At 37.9% G+C, this 22457-nt stretch overlaps 1 protein-coding gene across 1 annotated transcript in view; it reads right to left on the bottom strand.

The window, feature by feature from the left end:
• Positions 1 to 22457, bottom strand: part of CTNND2 (catenin delta 2) — a 506399-nt gene that overhangs the window by 216466 nt on the left and 267476 nt on the right. The window contains exon 8 of the mRNA XM_062503028.1: positions 11825 to 12077. Coding sequence (XP_062359012.1) covers positions 11825 to 12077 — 253 coding nt within the window. The remainder of the gene's footprint in view (positions 1 to 11824; positions 12078 to 22457) is intronic.

Below are 22457 nucleotides of genomic sequence, written 5' to 3'. Positions count from 1 at the left end.
CAACTGGGAGTACCATAAGTTAAGCTTTCCCAAGAAGCCTGCAACAGCAAGGAAGTAAATCAACACCACATTCAGAGTACTGCATTTTCCAAAGAAGTCTAAAATGTTAGAGATGTGAGCTCATAAATAGTTTTTCTTTAAAATGTTTCTGAAAACTACTTTGAAAATTTAATTATTCTTCAGGCTATGCTGAAATTCTCAATACAGGTGTAAGGCTACATTCACTATTCTGCATGTCTGAGTTGTCACCTACCAGCTCTACAATTTCTCTTCCATCTATTCTATTCTTAACTGTAGAGACACAAATAAACAATGCTCTAAATACGAAATAATTTTTAGTGAGATTGATACTTAATTTTCCTGATTTTTTTTTCCCCAAGAAACTCTCTTTTGAAGAAAACAGCTCCCTCAGTTCTTCCCGTCACCCTCCCAAACACCTTTTTTTATTTTCCTTTTAGCAGTAAACTGCAGGCTTTTTCTCATCATGTGTTCTAGGAAAACAGTTGAGAAGTTAATGACTCCCACCCCATTCCTACTGCTAATTACAAAACAAGCAACAAAAAAAAACCAAAATACAAATGCTGAAACAGAATGAAATGTAGTTATGTTTAATATTAATAAATAATAAAATCTAAACCAAAATCTGATTTTATTTTAGAACAACAATAGCAAAGAAGATGTAAGTTCTGTATCAGAGCTTTATGCTGATGAACATGAAATGAAACAGGGATAAGGCTTCTGTATTCACACTGCAAGTTATTCTGAGATGCTGTCTGTATTATTATTATTATTATTATTATTATTATTATTATTATTATTATTATGAGGCAAATCAGACTTAGTAATAAACCTACTGTGGATTAGGAACTATTAGGCTCAGTTTCACTGCACCCATGTGTACAACTGATATGATTACAGGCATGTAGGAGGTGATAAACATGCTTCTCAATGAAAATATTTCCACCTAGCTGACTTGAAAATTGATCAGCTCAAACTCATACCTGGAAAGTAAAAGGTGGAGAGGTGTTCAGTGTGAATTTCTCCTGAATTTCTCTGTGAAAGTCATGCACACACACTTTTGAATGAGAAAATTTCATGCAGGCCATTTCCCCCTGTGTAAAGACAGCCCCTTCCACCTATGAAACATAACCAAATTGCTCTAAAATCTCTCATATCAGCCTCAAGAACTGGCACTGCAGCTTTTGTGCAGCACTTCTCTACTGTTTTTTGTTTGTTTTTTTTTTTTCAGGAGGGGAGATTCTGGTGTGTAAATCATGCAGAAGCAGAAAGGTAACAGATGGCTGTGGGAGCCATGCCACAGAAAAAGCAGCGGCTGACAGGATCTGTTATCCCCTCACAGCTGCAGATAAAACCTTGACAGTTTAGGATAAAATTTCATTAAAAAAAAAAAACGTAGCTGCTGACAAATGAAAAAGATCCACTGGAGAAGACTATGCAAAGAAGATTTCATTCTGCAGAGATGATTTCATACATTTAAAAGAATTTCTAAATACATGAGAGATGAAATGCCTTGTTGAAACAGAGGTTCTGCAATTTGGCCAACCATGGCAAACTCACGTAAAGGCACAGGAGAAATCAAATCCCTTTCTCCCATTTTTTTCCTGAAAAAGCTAACGGCAAAACATCTAAAAGATCCCCCTGTGTGCCCATTTGTGTGCAGCCAGAGCTCTACAAGACGTTTGACAGCTATTCTCATGCAGAAAAATGTCAAGCCTTCCCGATTAAAAGGTATTGGAAGGAATCACAGAACTATACAGAAACCTAAAAAGGCGTAAAAAGGGTAAGCCCTTAAAGGCCAATTTCTCACAGAAGGAAAACAAATTCCTTTTACTTTAAGGCCATAAATCTAGCTATGGTGTAATGCAATACATACTATGTATGCAATTACAGGATAATTTCACCTAACAACAGCGGCTGCTTCTCTCTGTGAATCGCTGGACATGAATTACAACCATCAAAAATCAAAAGTTCAAATATTTTGTGTCTTCCTTCAGCTGTAGCAAACTTCACTGGAAGCAAACCCCTTGTTGTGAGGGGGCAGGGACGTCCTGGCTCTCTACAAGCAGGGAACTCCTTGCACACTCCCGCTTCAGATCCGTAGCTCCAAGTTCTGAACCAGAATGGGCACAGCAGCAATATCACTCAGCTAACAGGAATGTGCCAATACCTCTGATAAACAAACACCTTTATGCTGTTTCAGGCTCACCCTTTGCCTAGATTCCTAGCAGCCATCTCCTGGTCAAGAAAAGGGACCACTTTTCACGTTAGCAACAAGAGCTGAAGTACGTGAGGCTGATGGATCAGCACAGATTTTGAGAGAGAGTCACAATGAAATGTTATGCAGCCCTGGCTAAAAGGAAAGTAATGGAGTTGCTTTTACTAAGAAACCCTGTTAAACCTGTGCTGTCCATACTCATTCCTCTTACCAACACACACACAAACACACACACACAGGACCACTCTTCTTAAGCTGCAGCTATCAGGCACAAACTTTCAAACCAAGTTTTTACACTCAAGATGCTCAAATTCAGGTAGGTAAAGGAAAACATATCATCAAACAGAATAAAACCAAAAATCAGTCCTCCTCTTCAAAAAGAAATCTGTGAAATAAATACATCATTGTCCTCACATGAAATGAAAAGATTGTCAAGCTAACTTCAAAAGATTTCTAAAGAGTAAAAACCTATATTAAAATACTCTCCTTAACCCTATGTAGCTTTTGGTAATTTTCTGACATAAATTATTTGTTTCACTTTGGGACAGAGCTGAACATAGCGCTTCTTTTCTCCATGTGCCTTCCTTCCCCACTTTTTCAACTTTGGTATGTTCAGGAAACCTAGATATCTCACTCTTAGCCCTCCACTGGGCTAAGAAAGCCTGTCCATTTCATTCCAGGTCTTCAGCTATCCAGATCCTTCCACTTCATTAAACAATGAAGACAATTGTGACCCACAAACTACTAATGGCAAATGGCAAGCTAAGCACCAAGTGGTCCCACTGGTGCTGCAGTGGCTTAAAGGAACTAACCAACCAAAACCAAAGGAGTAAAAACCCCAAATATTTCACAGTAAGTCTAGAGACTAGGAGTTTCCCTGGCAACAATGGCTGCAGTTTTCTATGGGATCAGTGGTATCTTTTGCTTCCTAGGAAACCGCTTGCTAAATGCTAACAACTGAGGTGCATCTATGAACCTCACTTGTTCACTGAGCTTCTGGAGTGGGGCAGTGGAATAGGCTGAGAAAGAACAATCCAAGTGAAGGTGGTGAAGATTGCCAGGAAAAAGGTGATGTGCCAGAGAAATAAAGGCTGCAAGCTGGACTTCACATCAGGCTCTGATGCCAAAAGAAGGCTATGAGGATGGTGAAGGGTCTGGAGAGGAAGCCATATGAGGAGCAGTTGAGGTCACTTGGTCTGTTCAGCCTGGAGGAGACTGAGGGGAGACCTCACTGCAGTCACAGCCTCCTCTTGTGGGGAAGAGGCAGACACTGAGCTCTGCTCTGTGGTGACAGTGACAGGATACAAGGGAATGGCCTGAAGTTGTGCCAGGGAAGGTTTCGATTGGATATCAGGAAAAGGTTCTTCACCAGAGGCTGGGCACTGGAACAGGCTCCCCAGGGACCTCCACAGGTCACAGCACCAAGCCTGACAGAGTTCAAGAAGCATTTAGACAATGCTTTCAGGGACATGATGTGATTCCTGGTGTGTCCTGTGCAGGGACCATTCTACTTTGATGATCCTTGTGGGCCCCTTCTGACTCAGAATATTCTGTGATTCTTTTGATCTGGAGTGAGTTGGCAGAGAAACGTCTGTTACCATATAACATTTTAAATCTACATAGAGCTGAAATTCTTAAAGTCAAGCTCTCAATTTATAAAAGCTATAAAGTTCTGCTAAAAACTAATAAAACTTGTTGACCATTCCTTCCTTTCAAACATTTCAGCTCTGGTCTACAGTAGAGATATTTTTTCAGCAAATGCTTGATGTTATTATCTTGCAGAAATGTTCTGCTCTCTCAATGCTTGTTTCCTGCTTATGAAAAAGTTATGGTATATGACACTGAGGTACAGCTTCTGAAACTAACAATCTCTGCATGGCAATTTGTCTCACGATCGAGGATGACTTTCAGTTGCTTTTTTTAATGAAAAAAATTTAGACTATGCATCCTGATCTTCTATCACTTCTTTAAATTTCCCCCTATTCATCTTCTCAATTTTTTTCTTCCCGCTCCCATCCTACTTCCCATGAAAGTAAAAGCAAGATTATCCTTTGAACTTCAAAGCACCTTAAAAGTTTAACTTATTCTCAATGTCCCTGTAAACAGTAAGATCATTATTACCCATTTGGCTGATGAGATGTCCAAGAGCTACTACTGAGAAGCTTCTTACATGCTTTATCTTGCCAAAGATCCTAACAGCTTACATGAGCCCAGTAAAGACTGAAAGTATGATTCTCCCCCTTGTTTTTAATGTCTGGTTAGAAAATATACTTACATTTCTTGGCTCTTACAGTCTGTCATCATAGAAAGGCACCACACAGATTTTGCATCTGTCGAAGTTTGCAAATGAACCACATGATGCTGAACAAAATGTGTGGCAAACAAAGGCGAAAAACTGCATTGAAACATATTTGCCATTAGAAGCTCAGTAATGCCATGGAAGAACCAGAAATGAGCTATGAACAGTATGAGGTACAGTATCCACTTGCTCCTTCTTGGATGAATGAGGCCATTAAAATACACAACAGATGAAGAAAGAAAGAAAGAGAGGGAAGGGCTTTGTTGCTGTTCTTAAAGTGGCAGACCAGCACTGGGGAAGAAGGAAGGTTAACATAAGTAACAAAACTTAAGAAAGGAAACATCAGTCCCACCTTCCCTGAGCTATCAGAAGTGCACTTACCACACTAAGTGGATCTCCTGCCAACATCCTCACAAATGCCCTGCTTCAGTCACAAGCACCTAAGGAGCCTTTCACTTCCCCCCCTTCAGCATAATGGAAAGGAATTACTTTCTGGTGGAGGGAGAGGATTGGAGGAGCTAAACTTGTAGATCAAAACAAGAGACAAGCTATCATCTCTCTCAAAATTATTCCTTGCATACTGCTAAATAACCTGACAAATAAAATGGCTACACATAATCTCTTCTACTCTGCTCACAGGTTAGGAACTGTAAGCTCTCCTGGATATACTCATTATTCAAACTACATGGACCAGCACCATCCATGTTACTATAATATCCTGAAAGTGTGATGTTCTGTGATCACAATAGAGCAGATTTTCTAATTATAGGATTGGGTTTCTTGAAAGACAGGATGGCAACATTACTGAGTGACCTTCCATACTGTCAGTAAAATGATACCAGTAAGTACTTCATGAGCTAAAAGCAGAGTCACTTCATTCCTGTACACTACAGTCCTAACAGATTTTTTTTTTCAATTTTCTGTTCCTTTGGTTTAGTTTGGCTGGCTTTTTATGTTTGTTTGGTTTTTTGTGTTTTTTTTGTTCTTTTGTTTTTTTACTACCAACATCCTAGAGGAAGAAGGTTACTAAACAATATAGGGCAAATTCCAGTGAGAAAAAAATAGCAAATACAGGTGGATAATTCTGTACATACTGAACTGCATTTGCTGTGCTGTGAGATGGCTCCACCTGTGCCCAACACCTTCCCAGCCATTTATAAACCTCAATGTAAACAGTGGAAAGACAGGGACTGTTGGCACATACTGAAATACACACAAAAGTAAGTTTTACAAGTTCTGGATATTAATTCTTTACCTCACCATAAGCTGACACTCACAGTTAGATCCTTATTTATTTTGCCAAGCTCAAGCTGGAACTAAATAAATACTCTCTGGGAAAATCTTTTCCAGACAAGGTTTCCAGCTAGGTTCCAAAATCCCAAATTAACAGACTGTAGGGTAGTCTATGGGCCTCATTCTCACCTATTTTAATGAAGCAAGACTCATCCTTAATTATCTTCATCAGGAAAGGGAAACAGATTCCTGTTTATTTTATCAGAGCTGCTATGCTTTTTAAAAACTAAATTGTGCACTAAGTAAAAATTCCCACCTTCCAAGTAGAAGAGTATGAAGTATGAAGAAGTATGAAGAATTGCAATGTACTCCAGACTTGCTGTTCTTGAACTGGGTGTATTTTTGTGCTGTTTAGACTCTTCAAATTATTCTTCTGGGGACAGTTTTTCATACTCAGAGGGAGTATAGATTAAATTGTCAGAGACTGTATGATTTCTGTGTAGGGAAAGCATACCTGGTATTTCCCTCCTGTATGAAAGAAATACTTAAGCACAGACCTATGAAATGAGTACTCTCAAACACCATCTGGTTGGTTCTACCAATACAAGGGGTCTGCCTGAGTAAATCTGATGCAAAAAAATATAAAAACCTTAGGGTGTTCACAGGACCTAGAAAGTTAAACCATTTGCTTCTGGAGATAAACCTACACTGCCAAAATTTACATTTTCTGATTCACTAAAAGTGTGTTTCCCATGGCTGCCCTACCATCACCACCTTTGGAGAAACCTTCCCTTTTACTCTTAATTTCAGCTAAGGGGAAGAGGGACATTTGAAAACAATTAAGAGAAAAGAAGAGCTTCCTATCCTGCTTTGTGTCACATAAAAGCAGGAGGAGTATCTGCAACCCCTGTTCTGTCTCATCCAGACTGGGAATGTGAACTTCAATCTTCTACTTGTTGCATTAGAGAGTTATGCCAGAAACCCACTGACGCCACCACCAATCCCTTGGGCTTCTGAAAACCCCAGCCAATGTCTCAGGCCTGAAAACAGCATAGTGCTGCCACCAGCTGTACCACAGACACAGCAAGGCCTTCTATCTCACCAGAAGTTTCTTTCTGAAGGTGACAACCCTTCCCAAAGAACCTACTGGAAATGATCCTGCCAAGACTGCCAACATCCCACCCGTGCAGGATTCTGCTGTTATTTTCTTGCCTCTTTAGACTCTCAGAGTGCCTGGCTGCTGTTCAGACGTACACTATTAATACTGAGACAATCCTTGTAACAAAGTGAGATTAAATATTTGGAGAAGGCTCCAGCAGAAACATTTAAAAGGCCATGCTCCAGACTCTGTATGCTAATCTCATAAGCAGTTTTACGGAAGCACAGAAATTAACCTGGCGTTTATTTTACTTCTATAATTTTTCCTACAGAAAAATAATGCTCTTAAGGCTGTAATTTGCAAATGAAATACATTTCTGAAAAGAAAAAAGAAGAGAAAAAAGATGAGTTTTGAAACTTACAGTTCACACAAAATGTTCTGATCTAATTTATATCCTTTCTTAGGTGAAAAGAAAGACCATTTAAAAGTTTAGAAGATAGACAGCACTGTTGTTTTCTGCTTAGGAGGAAATTAAGGTCAGCGGAGGTAAAGAAATGAGAAGTTGACCCTCAGAACGCAAAAAACCGAGCAGAAACATTTCAGGCTACTACAGTCAAATCATGCAAGACCTGGAAAACTTCCCACTGCTGACAGACACCCAGACAGTTCTAAAGGTGAGAACTATTACAAGATAACTGGGATTAATTTCTCTTTATTCTTGTGAAATAGTAACAAGATTCTCTAAAGATAATGGTTTTTTTTCTTTTTAAACAAGAGCCCAATCATTATTGCAGTCTGTTCTATAATTAATAATGGACCTTTTGTAGTTTCATTCACCAAATTATCCCACTTTTTCTGAAGAAGTAGTTCTAAAGGTTCTGAAACAGATGCAAAGTGAAGCCATAATGGAAAAATTTAAGTACAAATCAATATAATTCAAGGCAACAAGAAAACGGACAGTGAGCTCTGAAAATCACCTTGGCAGCCATGGTGGAGTGTATTCCACATAATTCTTGTTGTTACCTCAGCTTTTTGTCAGCTTCTTTGAAGGAGATGACCTGTGTATATGCGCGTAAATAAAACCAGGTGGGAAGTCACACACCAATGAAGGACACCTGGTGACTGGACACATCAAACCACACAGTTTGAGTTCATAAACCAGCAAAAGACTGCAACCACAAAAACTCATTGGTATGTATTTAAATGGAGGATATGAAAATGTTCTGTTTTTCTTCTGCTGTGTAGCAAGAGTAACTTAGCCACAGTGGTACATGTACACAGTTTCTTACTACATTAAAACTTCAAAAATTAAGTAATTTATACACATCTGGCAATCTTGGATTTTGGAATAAAATCTGGAAGGCGCACACACTGACAGCTGGATCCCAACATTTCTATTTCTAGGACTCCCCAGTTCTCCTAAAGTTTAGAAACAGACAAAATAAAACTGAAGAATAAAATAATAATTAAACAATAAGCGTACAAACCACAGATGATTTGTTGCTGCCAAGAGACAGATTAATCTTCCTTTATGAAAGTAGGCTTGAAAATACCTATGTTAATGTAACATGTATTAAATGTTACATTAACATGTATTTCTGATACTTCAAAATACAGAAGACTGCTCTCATTCAGGGTTGAGAAGAAGCCAAATAACTATAAAATAAATACTGTGTTCTTTCCCTTCTTATACCACATCTTCATATAAGAGATTATGGCATGAGACAGTTGATATCACAGCCCTACTGCATATTTCCTTTTTAATATATGAAGTAAACATAAAAGAATGCTCTGATAAAATCAGTCTGTAATGATATGAAATTTTTCATTTCCCATATGCAGAATTTAAGCATTATTTCTGACAGTGACATGGGACTTACTTCCTTTTTAAACAACAAAGCCTCACTCTCCAACCATATAGATGTGTAAAGTTTTTACAACCTGTTTATGAGCTCCTATGAGCTAAGAGTCTACCTGCAAAAATTCAAAATTATATCCTGCCACAAACTTGATTGTAAACATCTCAATCCCCGTTTTTTTTAAAGTTTTTGTCCTAAACTTTAAGTTAATGAACACTGAACTGCGTTTTGTGACAGCTGTATGATGCAGAACAGATGTCGAGCTAAAATTTCATTTGCCAAATGTCAGCTCAGAACACGTATTTAAAATTAGGAGTATCAGTAAGACAAACTACATGGTGAAAACAATGGAAAAAACTGTCAATTACACCAATGCCTGCCAACCATTTTTCTGAGCCTCAAGACAGAAATTCTCTCTGAACTGAAGATTCCAGAAAATTATGTTCAATTTTAGGAATGCTAATTGCTTATTAGGGTAAGTACAAACCCTCCTGGATATCTACTTTTTCATCTTGAGCTGGATGACACATAGGAAATGCTAATCAAAAGCCTGCAAATAGTGTGCTTTAGTCTTGCAGATTTTCCTCTACCACTGAATATTTTTCTAGACCTCTGGTTGGACAGGTAGGTTTGGTGCCTGAAAATGATGACCACTATTGCCCTCTACAATTGTGACAGTCACAAAACAGCCCAACCAACAAAAGCATCAGCATGGCTATAAGGACACTTGTGACTTCTCAGCTGACAAAGTACAGCTGCTGACCAACCTGTGTACTTTTTTCTTGCTGTGTAAGATAAAACTGGTAACCCTTTGGGACATACAGCACAACTTAACACAGCCACTGAAAGCCTGTATTGCATTTGGGTCGTTTTATCTCCCACATTCTACCCTTCCATATAAGTTTTAGAAGTATCTGGAAAGTCTTTCATTTTATCATTTCCACACTTTTAATATATTGGCATTTTTTGCTATCTATTCATATAAATCAACACGTTAAAAGCATTCTGATTGCTTTTGTTACTTTTCCCAAAACTCCTTTCAAATGTTCAGTGTCTTTCCAATAGCTGAATGATCAGCAACTGCTGCAGGCCGTGGTTTCACAAGTCAATCTCCCTCGGTGGAGTATGGCTTCTGGGGATTAAGGCATAACATAATCAAGTGTGTTTCTGACTTTTCTTTATCAGAATTTTTCGAACCAATATGAAAGGGCAGAAAGAGTAATATATACACCACACAGAGGCTATGGATCAAATAAATGAAATCAAGAGTAATGCAAACCTATTTATGAAAGTTTTGTACACATTTCCAACCCATCTAATAGTATCATAATATTTAATGATCCCCTCTAAAGGGTTTATGAAGCTCATTTTATACCTAGATGCCTCCTCACTCCTATCTTACCTACAGAAATCAATACTCATGAATGTACAAATGGTACCACGAGACAAGGAAGAACCAAAAATGAAGCAAATTGAAAATACTAGCACATATCCTATACATTAACTGGTTAACAGTTGCAAAGTGATAGCAAAGGAATTGAACAGAAATAACCTCTTCTTAAAAAGGCATTATGTCTAAGACCTGTAGAGATACAGTAAATATGTCTTTCCTGTTTTTAAGGAATAATATTTTCAGCACCATCATGCTTCTCCTAAGAATATTTCATATAGATTACAGTAATTTCTCCTCTGGTCTAGTGCACTCCTAATGTAAGTCTTTTTAACTTTCAACATAACACAATTATAAAGCATTTTTTTTTTCTTCATGGGCTCTTGCATACTGGAATAGAAATACAATACCACCATTTCAGAAAAAAGACCTTTTCCCTCTCGTTACTAATGTTTGCTTTGGGTCAAGGGGAAGAAGGGGACCAATTAAATTTATATGTTTTCAAATTCCTGCAGTTAAAGCTAAGGGGGGAAAAAAAAGTTGAAGACATAAGTGTTCTCAACAAGTAAAACCCTGCAAGCAGTGATGTTTCTGATGTGCTGTAAAGTGTTATCTGCTGTTCTTTTCCTGGGTGGAGAGAGAGATAGGACTGCTATAATGCTAAGCAAGTGAAGAATCAGTTATTTTTTTTCCAATTTAGGGAAAGAAGTCTTTTCAAATTGTTACTTAAAAACCTCCAGCATTTTTGTTGCAGGCAAATTTTTTGACTCTCCCATCATTAAATTACTCATTACAACAAACACACAAACAAACAAATAAATAAATCACACCATCTGCCAAAGAAAAACCTTGGTATAAACTAGCACTTTCAACAAGTTTAAACTCAAGTTACCAAAGAGTATTGCTTTCTTTTCCCTCAGAAAACTGAACAAAATCACAGAGTGCATTGAGGATTCCAGCTAGCATTTTTCTTGTGGTTATCATGGAAGTCAAATAATTTCCCAGAGAACTCTCTATCTAATCCAATGTACCGGCTTGGGCTGTAAAGTTTCCTGTTTGCACCTTCCCTAAGTAGATGAGGATGGTCACTAGCAAGATTAAAAATTGTGCTCAATATTTGAAAAGCATGCACAGCAATAACCATTTCTGCAAAGTTGTAATCACACATTATTTTACCACATAATGGCACTGAAAGCCTGTACAACACATGGGATGAAACCTAACCCTGGTTACATGTTGCTTTCACACTGCTCAGCCTCATTGCACAACACTTAAATACCCCTTTCTGCAGCATTTACAAACATCACACGTAGACAAACCAAGAACTGAAATAACTTCTGCCCAAGAAGCAACCTGGAAATTCAATCCACAATGGCTACAAAGTCAACAGTTACTCCACTCCTTCCATTTCCAGCGAAAATTACTTTTATTAAGCTTTTGAGGGGTGGCACTACTGAAAGCAGACTAAACACAACACACATTCAAGACCACACCTATAATTTCACTCCACAGAACAGCTCATGAGAGCTTTCCAAGGTGATGCATTAGGACAATGCTGTCATGCAAACAAAGTCTTTTGTGTACCGCCACAGGTGTTTTGTTTTTTTTTTTTTGTTAATACCCAACAGCAGAAACACGAAAAGCAAACCGCAATTACCAACCTCAGCACGAGCAAGAAACAAAAGACAACGAAGAAGGTTTCACCCACCTGGGATCTTTCTGAATGCTATCAATGGAAGGTGACCTAGCCAAGGTCCCTTCGGGTGGGATGGCTGGCCCAGATTTGCTGTATGGTGATTCAACAGAAGGACAATACTGCAGCTGTCGGTAGGGGTCTGCGTAATTGGAGGCTGGGCCGGCCGCATAGCTGGCCCTCTGGAAGGTCGCGGTTGCGTTCTGTGTGCCGTGTTGACTGCCTGTGCGCTGTAAGGGTACGGAGTCGACACCAGGGGAAGATGGGGCTACGACAGGAAAGTAGGGACAAAGTAAAAAATTGAGGACCTGTTCACAGAAATGGTTAACCAGGTCTAGGCAGAGGAAAAAAAAAAACAAAACAAAAACCACACACACATATAAAAGGGTTCAAAAAGAATGAGAAAAAAAAACAAACAAAAAAGAAACAAGCAACATTGTCATTTTCACAACCTTAGAAGGAAATAACCATCAAACAAATTTCAAAATTACATGCCAGTTCTGGACTAGAAGACCTTAAAACCACTTAAACAGATTGGAGAGATATTTTAACCTGGGGCTCCAATTGCACTAATATGAAATGAAGTGCAGAAGCAGCATGGGAGTATTCAAGCTAAGGTTCACAACCACCACAGAGTGAGGCTTTTGCAGTTCTTAGCGTGGTGGAAGTCAGTCAGATCCACCAACAGGAGAAGGACCAAAACAGTCTCAAGAGTCCAAACTGGGACAGATGGCTCTACAGCAGAAGAAATACCCAGCCATCCCAGATTTCTAGCCCGGGCATCCATAAAGCAGGTAAAACCAGACACCTGTTACCGAGAACCAGTGCATATGCTTTGTCAACCCATCTCCTGCAAACACATCTTAAGACTTAGGAGTGTCATTGGTAACTCAGTCTGATAAAGAGCTAAGCACAAGGTGACCATGTAGAGGTCTTAATGCACACCACAGCTCAAGATTAATGCATTACCAGTTCTGAGCAGCTTAACCAATAGCTTTAAACTGACTTAATGCTTTTGCGACTCAAAAATCGTATTAATCTCTCTTGTAGCCCATTATCTTTCTGTTACAGCACTGGTAGTGGAGATCCAGTCCACTGGATTAAACACGCAGTATTTTTGAACCAAAGTCCAGTTAATGGCAAATGGATTATCACTGTAAGGGCAAGAGGACCAATACCCACATGATCTTTGGCCTGGTGACAGACACAAATTAAATGCTGGCTCTGCTCAGAAGAAAATTTGGACAGTTTGAAGCAGCACATGAACTCATAGTGGTTGCCATTTCCTCGTGTCCCAAGACAACAAGAACACTTTGGCCAAAAGGAGTGGCCCAAGTCCAGGGCTATTTTTAGCTGGGTTGAATTCATATGCTAAACTCCAGACAGACACAGGTTTTTGTAACAGATTTCCCAACCATTTTTTATTGGCATGCACATTTAAAAATAAATATTTAATGCATTATAAGTCCCTGAAAGGGTTTTTAAGCATTTTATCTCAAAGTGTCAGCAAATGAAATACAGTGAGCTTTAAATACAATTACCATGGTTTTGTATGACCTTGTACTTGGCAAATACAACACCTGAAAATTTTAAATTTATATAGAATTTTTTACTTATTTTTATTTTTTCTTATGGTTCTGAAGTATTTAATTTTACAATAGCAAGTACTGTAACTTTACTACAAACATAGGAAAGTGGGATCACCCACTCATCTATCACCCCACCCCTGCAAGTTCTCAAGGTCAGGTTGGATGGAGTTTGAGCAACCTGATCTAGTTGAAAGGGTCCCTGCCCACTGCATGGGACTGAAACTCAATGACCCTAAGGGTCCCTTCCAACCCAAACCAGTCTACGATTCTACAATCACATTTATTCACATATATAGCAATATTTTATATGTATTGTTTTGGTTTAATTACATGTGTATGTATATATATATATATGTATGTGTTTGTGTGTGTGTACATATACACACACACACACATGTATTTATACACACACATATATATATACACACACACCTCCTTAAAAATTAGTAATTAAGGCACACATATTTTCATAAAAGCGCATCAGTTCAAATACATTAACAGTATCAGGATATCAGCATATTTATAAATCCCATGCAGAAATCATGCTAAATTCAGTGTTAAAAAGAAAGACAAACATCACATTTTAACAGAAAATGGAGCATTCAGAACCAAATTCAGGTGCCTTGTGAGGAAAAAAGGAGTATTAAAACAAGTTAGAGAAAACACTAGAAATATTCTCAAGTGAAAAAGAGAAAATATAATTGTATACTGACATAGCACGCTCTTGAGCACTGTCATTCTATAGAATATGCTACTACCTTTTGACAAATTATATGGAGAATTGCAAAAAAACTCTATAACACCAATACTGATGAAAACAAGAACTTCATCATAATGTTGATTGCTTTGCAAAATATTCCAGTGTGTATCCTTCATTTTCTTTGCGAGACAGTTCAATGGAAATCGCGTTTGTTTTTAAATTATTTGAAAAAAAATCTATTTTCTTCTTTGCCTTATCAAAATAGGTATTTATATGAACTGAAACTGGCTGTCATCGTAACACCTACAAGCTTCTCAAGTCACTCTGATTCATTTGTCAAATTCCCTTCCTAGCAGACTGTTACTTCGTTTTGAATTTTGTCACAATGAACACAGAAATGCCATATTCAGACTATAAGAATGAAACAAATCTATGACTTAAACATTCACAATTGTGTTTATTTGGACAGTGTTACCCAGATCAATTAAAAGAAAAATATAAAACAAAACCCTAACAACTAACACTTCAGAAAAACTCCATCTAACTTGACTACATCTGCTGTCATTGACTGTAAAAGGGTTATGCTTTAGCAGACATTTTTACAAAAATAAGTGCATGTAAAACTGAAGCAAAGTCATCTTCTACCAATACACTTCCCTTGCTTAAACAAATCCCTTTGGCAGCCAAACCTGCTGACTGATCTGTGGCTCTTTTAGGCAAACTATTGAGATGTCCCTTCCATTTAGCTATTCAAACAGCAAAGCCAGAGTGATTATGTCTAATGAAACAAATTCAGAAGTCGATTTCCTCACCCAGCACAGTAAAATCTTCTCTGAGCATAGAGCATCCAGAAGGTACATACCTGGACTGAACCAAGAAGGATTCACATACCAGGTACACTTGCAGATGGTCATGCAACCTTTTAACCTGTTTTTCAATTGAACATACTTAGCCCTTTCTGCATTTGATTGTCCTCTCAAATCCAAGTCAGTTACACTTTGACCAGAACCAGGTCAGTTTAGGTGAAATGACAAGGATAGGGGGTTTGGCCCAGCAGGGGAAGAGAGGGACAAGGAGTTGCAATAGCACTGTTTATGGACAAAACTGCTGTTTCTCCCTCTCCCACCAGCTTGAGATCTGGCCTGTTTGAAGCAGAATCACAGTCAAGTAATGTTGTTTCCCTGGGTCTACCACTGACTCTACTCTGCCTCTACATAAAGGTAAAACCAAAAGTCATAACCACCCTGTGAAGAAGCAGGTTTAGTTTTGTGAAGCTTGAAGGTGAAGGTGCCCACAAAACCAGACCTTCCTCTGGTCTTCTAAAGTCCCAAAACTCACAAGGAGATCAAGATTAAAACCAAATAAGCAGAAGAACTCAAAACCTTATTTATCTGGTATTGTGTCTTACCTAAGTGACCACCCACAAAAACACTGCTTTCAATAGTGACTGCTCCCCTCACCTTTTTAAGAACTTACATGGAAAGTCAGTGGATTCTGAATGTCAGGTAAGTTTCTGAAGCTCTGTTTGCTCATTTTGCACTAGTCAGCCTCCCCACAGCTCCTTCCTGGGACTGCTCAGCACAGTAGCCTTGCAGAGACACAAGGAGAGGGTCACTGGCACCTAACCTTCCCTCCCAAGTGCCCCACTCCAGACATGCAGGAGGGGCTTGCAACAGTCCATGACCTGCAGCTGAGGCCAGCTCATGCTGGAGAGAGAGCCATAGCACAAACTACTGCAGCTAGCAAAGACCCAGTACAAAAATGACATGCTCAGTTGTAGGCCAATACATCTCTATATATTATCAGTATTTTAAACTTCAATGTTAAGAACTGTCCTTGAAAATGAGAATTTTAATTTTGGGTTGAGAGGAGGGTTACACTGAGAGTTTCTGAAATGAGAATTTTCCAAGTGAGCATTTCACACTGTGCAAATCAAGAACAACAGTCTCGGTGATCTCACTTTGTTCCCTAAACATTTAAGACCTTGTTTTAATTTGTCATGTTATTATTACTTAATAGGTACTGCCCCTCACTACCCCAACCAAAATCACATACCCAGCAAATAGAGTATCTGGGATACCACACAAACACTTAGTATGTTCTTACAAATGTTTGTCAAAGAGAAAGAAAAGCACCTGTTGAATATAATGAAAACCTTCCAAAGACCTGATATGTGCCCTGATTATGGTTCTCTTGATAGAAGAAATAGCATATAGAAAAGCCAGTCTTTATAATGTTCTTTGGCTTTTACATAGTATTAATAAAGATATCACAACTTCTATATTAATGCTGATAATTTAGGTGTATCACTAAATATGCTCATAATGTGATACTCAGAAGCTGACTTTCTGCTTTTGAATGCTCATTTCACATCTGTGGCAGATGCTAGAAACCACTTACAAAATGTAAAAAGCAAGAACACCTTGATCTAGGCAGGGATACTACTGCACCATGCCTGAGTACCTTAGGGAGATCAAGTTTGCATATGAATTGCAAAAAAGTTCAGACTTTCTAGGAGCCAGAGGACATTTTTCACTGTTAACATAAGAAAGATCAGACCTTCAAAAATTATAAACTCCTTAATGAGAATTATCTTGCTGCACCTGCTTAATGAAAATTACCTCAATGATGCTGCTGTTTGATTTGCAGGTATTACCTTGTAAAATTTCCTCTTACTATTTGGTATTAGATATTCAGTTCCTGTGCTAACTTTCTCCTAGTTTCTTCCACAGAGACTTCAAAATTATTTTCTTTGTTTTCTCCCTTTTTTTTTTATTCACTGATTTGCACTTGCAGTTGATTTATCCTCTCTCATGAAAGCTGAAAATTGGATCCTGGTGAGGTATCTTTTCAGTGCGAAGTACATCAACCATCCCTCCATGAGTTCATAAATGATATAAATGCAGTGCATTCTGTTGGTACCAAATTTATAGGAAGATTTATAAAGCAGATGCTTTTCCCACCTAATATACCATAAAAATAACACAGTGCATTCTCTGTCAATTAGGAAAAAAAACTCATCAAGCTTGGTGTATAAACACTAACTCAAAATGCTGAAATGAGTGTTTTAAAGCATGTATCTGCCTTTTTGCAAAAGAAGTTTAAGAAAATAGCTGTTAATCAAGCTAGTAGCAAATTGGCAATCCAAAGGAACAAGCACAAATGGTGAATTTTAACACTGTTCAAGATACATGGTATTACACATAACTATTAAAAATAATATTAGTAATAATTTTCATAGCTGTTACTTGTAGAAGCACTTTTCCACATGGGAGGTACACAATTTTAGAGAAATATATGGTTGAGGGAAACTGAAAATATTTACTGAAAGAGGGGAAAAACCCCTTCCTGTAACTGATATTAGCAACTACTTCTAATGCTGTTAAAATTTGATAAGGGCACTATCATATCCTCTGCTCAATGTACACATACACAAAGAATTTTGTACTTCAGACATGCAAAGTGAGAACAAAATGAAACAAAGGAAAAAAGAAAAGCAAATACAGGACTTCAAGATACAAGGCTTCAATTTCAATTTAAAATATTTAGGACTTTCTGCAAATACCAATACCACAGGAGTTCTGTGGAGGTTGACAACTTTGCTATGTGACTTCTCATATTCAAACCAGAAAAAACACCATGAAAACTATTACAGCTTTCTGTTTCTCTTGTTTTCCATTTGCTCCTCCCTCACTTTCCTACACTATTTTGTCCTATTTAATTTTTCTTGCAATCAAAATTCCAGCCTCCCAATTCTCAGTCAGAGACAAATGAAAAGGACTTTTTAGCTAATCTTCCTTGGCATCCCCATGAGACGGGCTCTTCACCAGCCAGCGAGCCAGCCTTTGTTTTGAAACACATCAACCCTTTAGGGCTTCTAGGACTGTTCTGCCTAATTCTTTCTGCGAGCTTCAGCTTTCTCCAGATGCTCCTATTTTGTGTAAATCAGGGGAAATACAACCTCTTTCCCTCCAGTCAGCTTCCCCATGCCCAGCTCCATGCTTTAAACAGCTGGTCATGGCAAATTTGCCTCCCTAGTGCATAAGGTACGCATTTTAAGGGAGCATATCACAACATACAGGGGAAATGCAAGTAAACTAAAGAAATTGATACAGAACAGGATGGTGCATAGCAAAAAAGGCCTCTTTTCCACCCACGAACATGTTAGTCATAATTTCCTCAAGTACTGGTTATACCTAGCTGTCACACCTACTTGTAATTAGCATGTCTACAAGCTGGTGCAAGTAGGTATTCAGTAATATTTTAATCATCAGATGTTTTCATGACTTGGTGAGGAGGAAGCCTTTTTATCAAGGCAACATCCCTGTGTCTACCAGATGCCGTCACAGGAGATTTATATTTTTCTCACTTTTCCATCCCATCTTCAAAACCACAGGTAGCTGTTTAGCTGCTACACTCCTACTGCTATAGAAAATACTCAGGGCCTCTCTGAATTATTTAATAGGCTCATTGCCATTGCTGGCAGCTGTAAAGCACTAATCCTAATGAAGGTCATAAAAATATTCAAAGCAAGTGTACACTCCAACCATTTGCTACTTTATTCTTTGAAAAATCTTAAAATTATCTCCTGACCACTGTAATATCTACATGCTATTCTTTTGCAGAATTCCTTGCTTCAGAGAAATGAAGGAAACATCACTTGTGCTCTGTATAGGGTGCTCAGTAAATTTTACAGTATAAAACCTGACAATCTTTGAAGACTGAAATACTGAACCTGCTACTGCACTGAAGCATCCTTTCAGTTCCTTTTTCTAAGGGTGCTCTTTAGATCTAACACTAATTGTAACAATAAGGCTGAACATTACTTTGTTTAGAAGATGATGTTTTTTCTATTATGCAGAAAGTGTTAGTCAAAGAAAATACTGCTTCCTTGGTATCTGAGTTATTCCTCTATTTACATTACAGCTGTTACCTGGTCACTTTGAAGACTTACGGTCTACCTTGTTCCACTTCAGTTTGCCCACTCTCACACTGCACCTCAGTTTCCTTTTTTTGCTGCTACTGCCTAACCCTCAGCATATGGAATGATTTTCGTCATCACCAATTTAGACCCGGCATTTCTTTTCTACTAATTATTTTACTTATGGGTTCATTAGGTGATTAACTGATGTCAATTTGAAATCACCTAGTGCCACCAGGGTTGGCAATGGAAGAAAATGACTTGATGAATGAAGTGATCTATAAAGATTTTTGTATCTCTAAGCAAATGTTAATGCAGAAACAGGTAGATTAAGTAATTCAGTGAGCAGCAATGGTGACAGAATTTGTATCACAGAAACCTATATTTCAGTTCAGTAGATATAGTGGCTGAGAAGAGTGAGTTCCTGCACAAGCTTATTTTGCAACAGTGCTTAATGAGACTTCAGTGAAGCCTGAAATCCCAACCTCAGTGCAGTCAGGTTTGTCAGAGGCTTCACTGCTGTACACCATCTCATCCCCACACCCATAATCTCCAATTCTACATCCTTCCCTCCAGTCATTTACCACCATGAGGTTCCAGAGTTATGGGGTGTCCTACACAGTAACACAGCCTACATCTCAAAGGCTGTATCTCAAAAGCATATACAGTTAAAGCATAATTTTAAAATTGACATAGTCCAACTGGACACAAGTGTTTTATGCAGATATTAGAATTTCAACTATGTATTTTCAATTATTTCAGATTTCCAACTCAAGGCTGGAACGACTTCCTTCCTTGTTTACAACCAAACAGAGGAGAAGCCTCATTTTTCAAGTTATCAGTATTAAGAAATATAACACTCCTTTCCACCTACAGTAACTGACTGCATTTTAGATCTGCCAGATTTTAATCACACTAATATATACAACTTTCATTCTCAGGCTCAGCTTCTACACCACGTTTCAGTGATGCTGCTCTGCACATAAAAAGTGGTGTGTAAACATAACATGATAATCAGATGCCAACTTTAGCTACTAAAGATGTTACTGCCAAGATCTTTGCTCAGATTGTGTCTTCTCTCTCTGAACTGCATCCCTCAGTTTAGGGACAACATGCAGTTTAATTCATTTATTTCATGAGCATTTAAACAGAGAAATCAATAACTGCCCTTTCAGAATTTGACATACTAAAATTCATCATGGGAATTTCCTCACTAGAGATAAAATTGAATTCTGGGCAATGGCACAATATAGGAGATATATACATCACTTTCCTCCTCTTTGCAGTACATTCTGTGCGTGGGACAAAATGACCCACTCACAGTAAATCCACACAGACCACACTTTTGCGCACAGATGAACCTACTAAAACTAAATCTCTTCTTTCACTTCTAAAACAACATTCTCCTGAAATTCCTGAAATTTCCTGTCCATCTGGCCAGCATAAAGCTGAACACACAGACAAAAGTCACAGTTAATCTATAAAAGTATATATAAATAGCATGAGACAATAACAGATTAACAGACTGCACTGAATCATGCTAGAGTCATTAAGCACATGGACATCTCCTTCAGATTTTGACTTTTCCTTATTTAGGGTACTATAATCCTAAGTAGTAAAATGGCTACTAAATGGTATTTCTTAGTACACCTTAATAAACTTCAGCTACTTTAATTAATAGTTCCCACTCTGGAATAGAGTTGTTTTGTTATTTGTGCTCCAGTGCCAGACTATGTGATCTGTTCACCTTAAACATTAACCTAACTTCTGCAAATTATGGTTTAAAAGTTGTCATCTCTATTAAGTACTCATCTAAGTAAAAAACTACTGTATTTGTATACTTATACTCATAAAAACTACATGTAAACTGCTGAAATTATGACAAAGGGATAGTACTAAAAGTAGCCATTCTTATAGAGAAAAAAACAACAGAATGAGTACAACTTGAGTAAAAAAAAAAATAATGGGCTGGTGATTTTTAAGAGTGCCTTTAAATGTAATACTGCAAAGGAATGATCCTCTAACAAAAGATTTAGTCATCTTAAAGACATGACTAGGTAGTTACCTCAGGCACAGAAGTGTTTTTGTTCAGCAAAGATTTACAAGAATAAGATTTATGAAAGGTGTTTGAACTGAATTTTTATTTCATGAATGACAACCTTACACTTCTATGCAACACTGAAGTACATAAATGAGAATGGATGTCCTGCACCACTAAAATCTAACGTGATGAATCTTTAAATGGAGACTACACCTGTACAGTAAATAGATGACAAATACACCTACAGTTTCTGGCACAAACAGTGCATTTTCTCAGTAGTGGCAGATGAGATTTACAGAGTATGTACTCCCCTGAGCCAGATTTTATAATCACAGCTCTCCCTCAACAGGTGGCAAAAGTCAAGGGGCACCTGAGAAATGCTCAGACATGTTACAAATCATTCCTCTATTAAAAAATGAAAAGAATTAAAAAATACATGGAACAAAATACAAGCCTCTGGAGGTATTCTGCTCATGGGACACAAGAAAGAGGTCATGGATACCAACCATTCCAGAAGGTTTCTATTCTGAGTGGTAAAATCTTGTCTGTCTTCATAGGGGTGCAATTACTCTGTGTAACCCAATCATGGGCTCAGTACTTTGAAACTACAACTATCTTATTTGGAGAAATGCTTCTGCACTATAAGGGTGATATTGCTTTCAGATTACAAAGGTGATTCCTCAGGGTTCAAACCTTTCTCTCCTGTCCACAGGATACTGCTGAAGTTGAAAACAGTGTGTTTCACTTCTGCCAAATTTTTAATAGGAAGGAAACAAAGTAGAAAATTCTTTCCCACTGAAGGAAAAAAAAATCACATAAAAACATATATGCAAGACTATAACACGGGTAAGACTATATGAGAGAACCTGAATCTGACAAATGAAATGGGATCATGACTTTGTATTGCTCTGAGGTGATTTGTTATTCTTTATGCAGATTACTAAGGTATTTTCTGCTCAATTTACTTTGTACTGAAGATTTGTTCCCCGCTTGCTTCCTATAATTCTCTCTCCCAAAACAATGTTATCAAGTGGATGTCAGTTAGGAGTACAGGTCTATTATCACAACATTACCAAACTGAAAGAGATGCAGTCATAGGAATAATTTTTCTTTTTAATTTCTCTGAAAACATTATGTCCTATAGCCAGAACTCCATGCTGTGTGATTTATCAGCATGATCCTCAATTAATCTGCAGCTGTGCCATCACAGAACATCCATGTACAGCACATCAACTTGTGACACAACAAAACAATCTGTCTCCCAGCCAGAAAAAAGCCACCACCTAAGCAGAAAGAAGCAATATTTGGTATTTATAATCTAACTCTTTTAGATCACAAAGAATGAAAAATTAAATACAGATCTGAGAAGCAGCATAAAGGACAAAGAGTTTAATCTA

The sequence above is a fragment of the Cinclus cinclus genome, chromosome 1 (genome assembly GCF_963662255.1).
Source record: "Cinclus cinclus chromosome 1, bCinCin1.1, whole genome shotgun sequence".
Classification (NCBI taxonomy): Eukaryota; Metazoa; Chordata; class Aves; order Passeriformes; family Cinclidae; genus Cinclus; species Cinclus cinclus.
The sequence above is the reverse complement of the archived record's forward strand: the minus strand, read 5'-3'. Positions and strand labels throughout refer to the sequence as shown.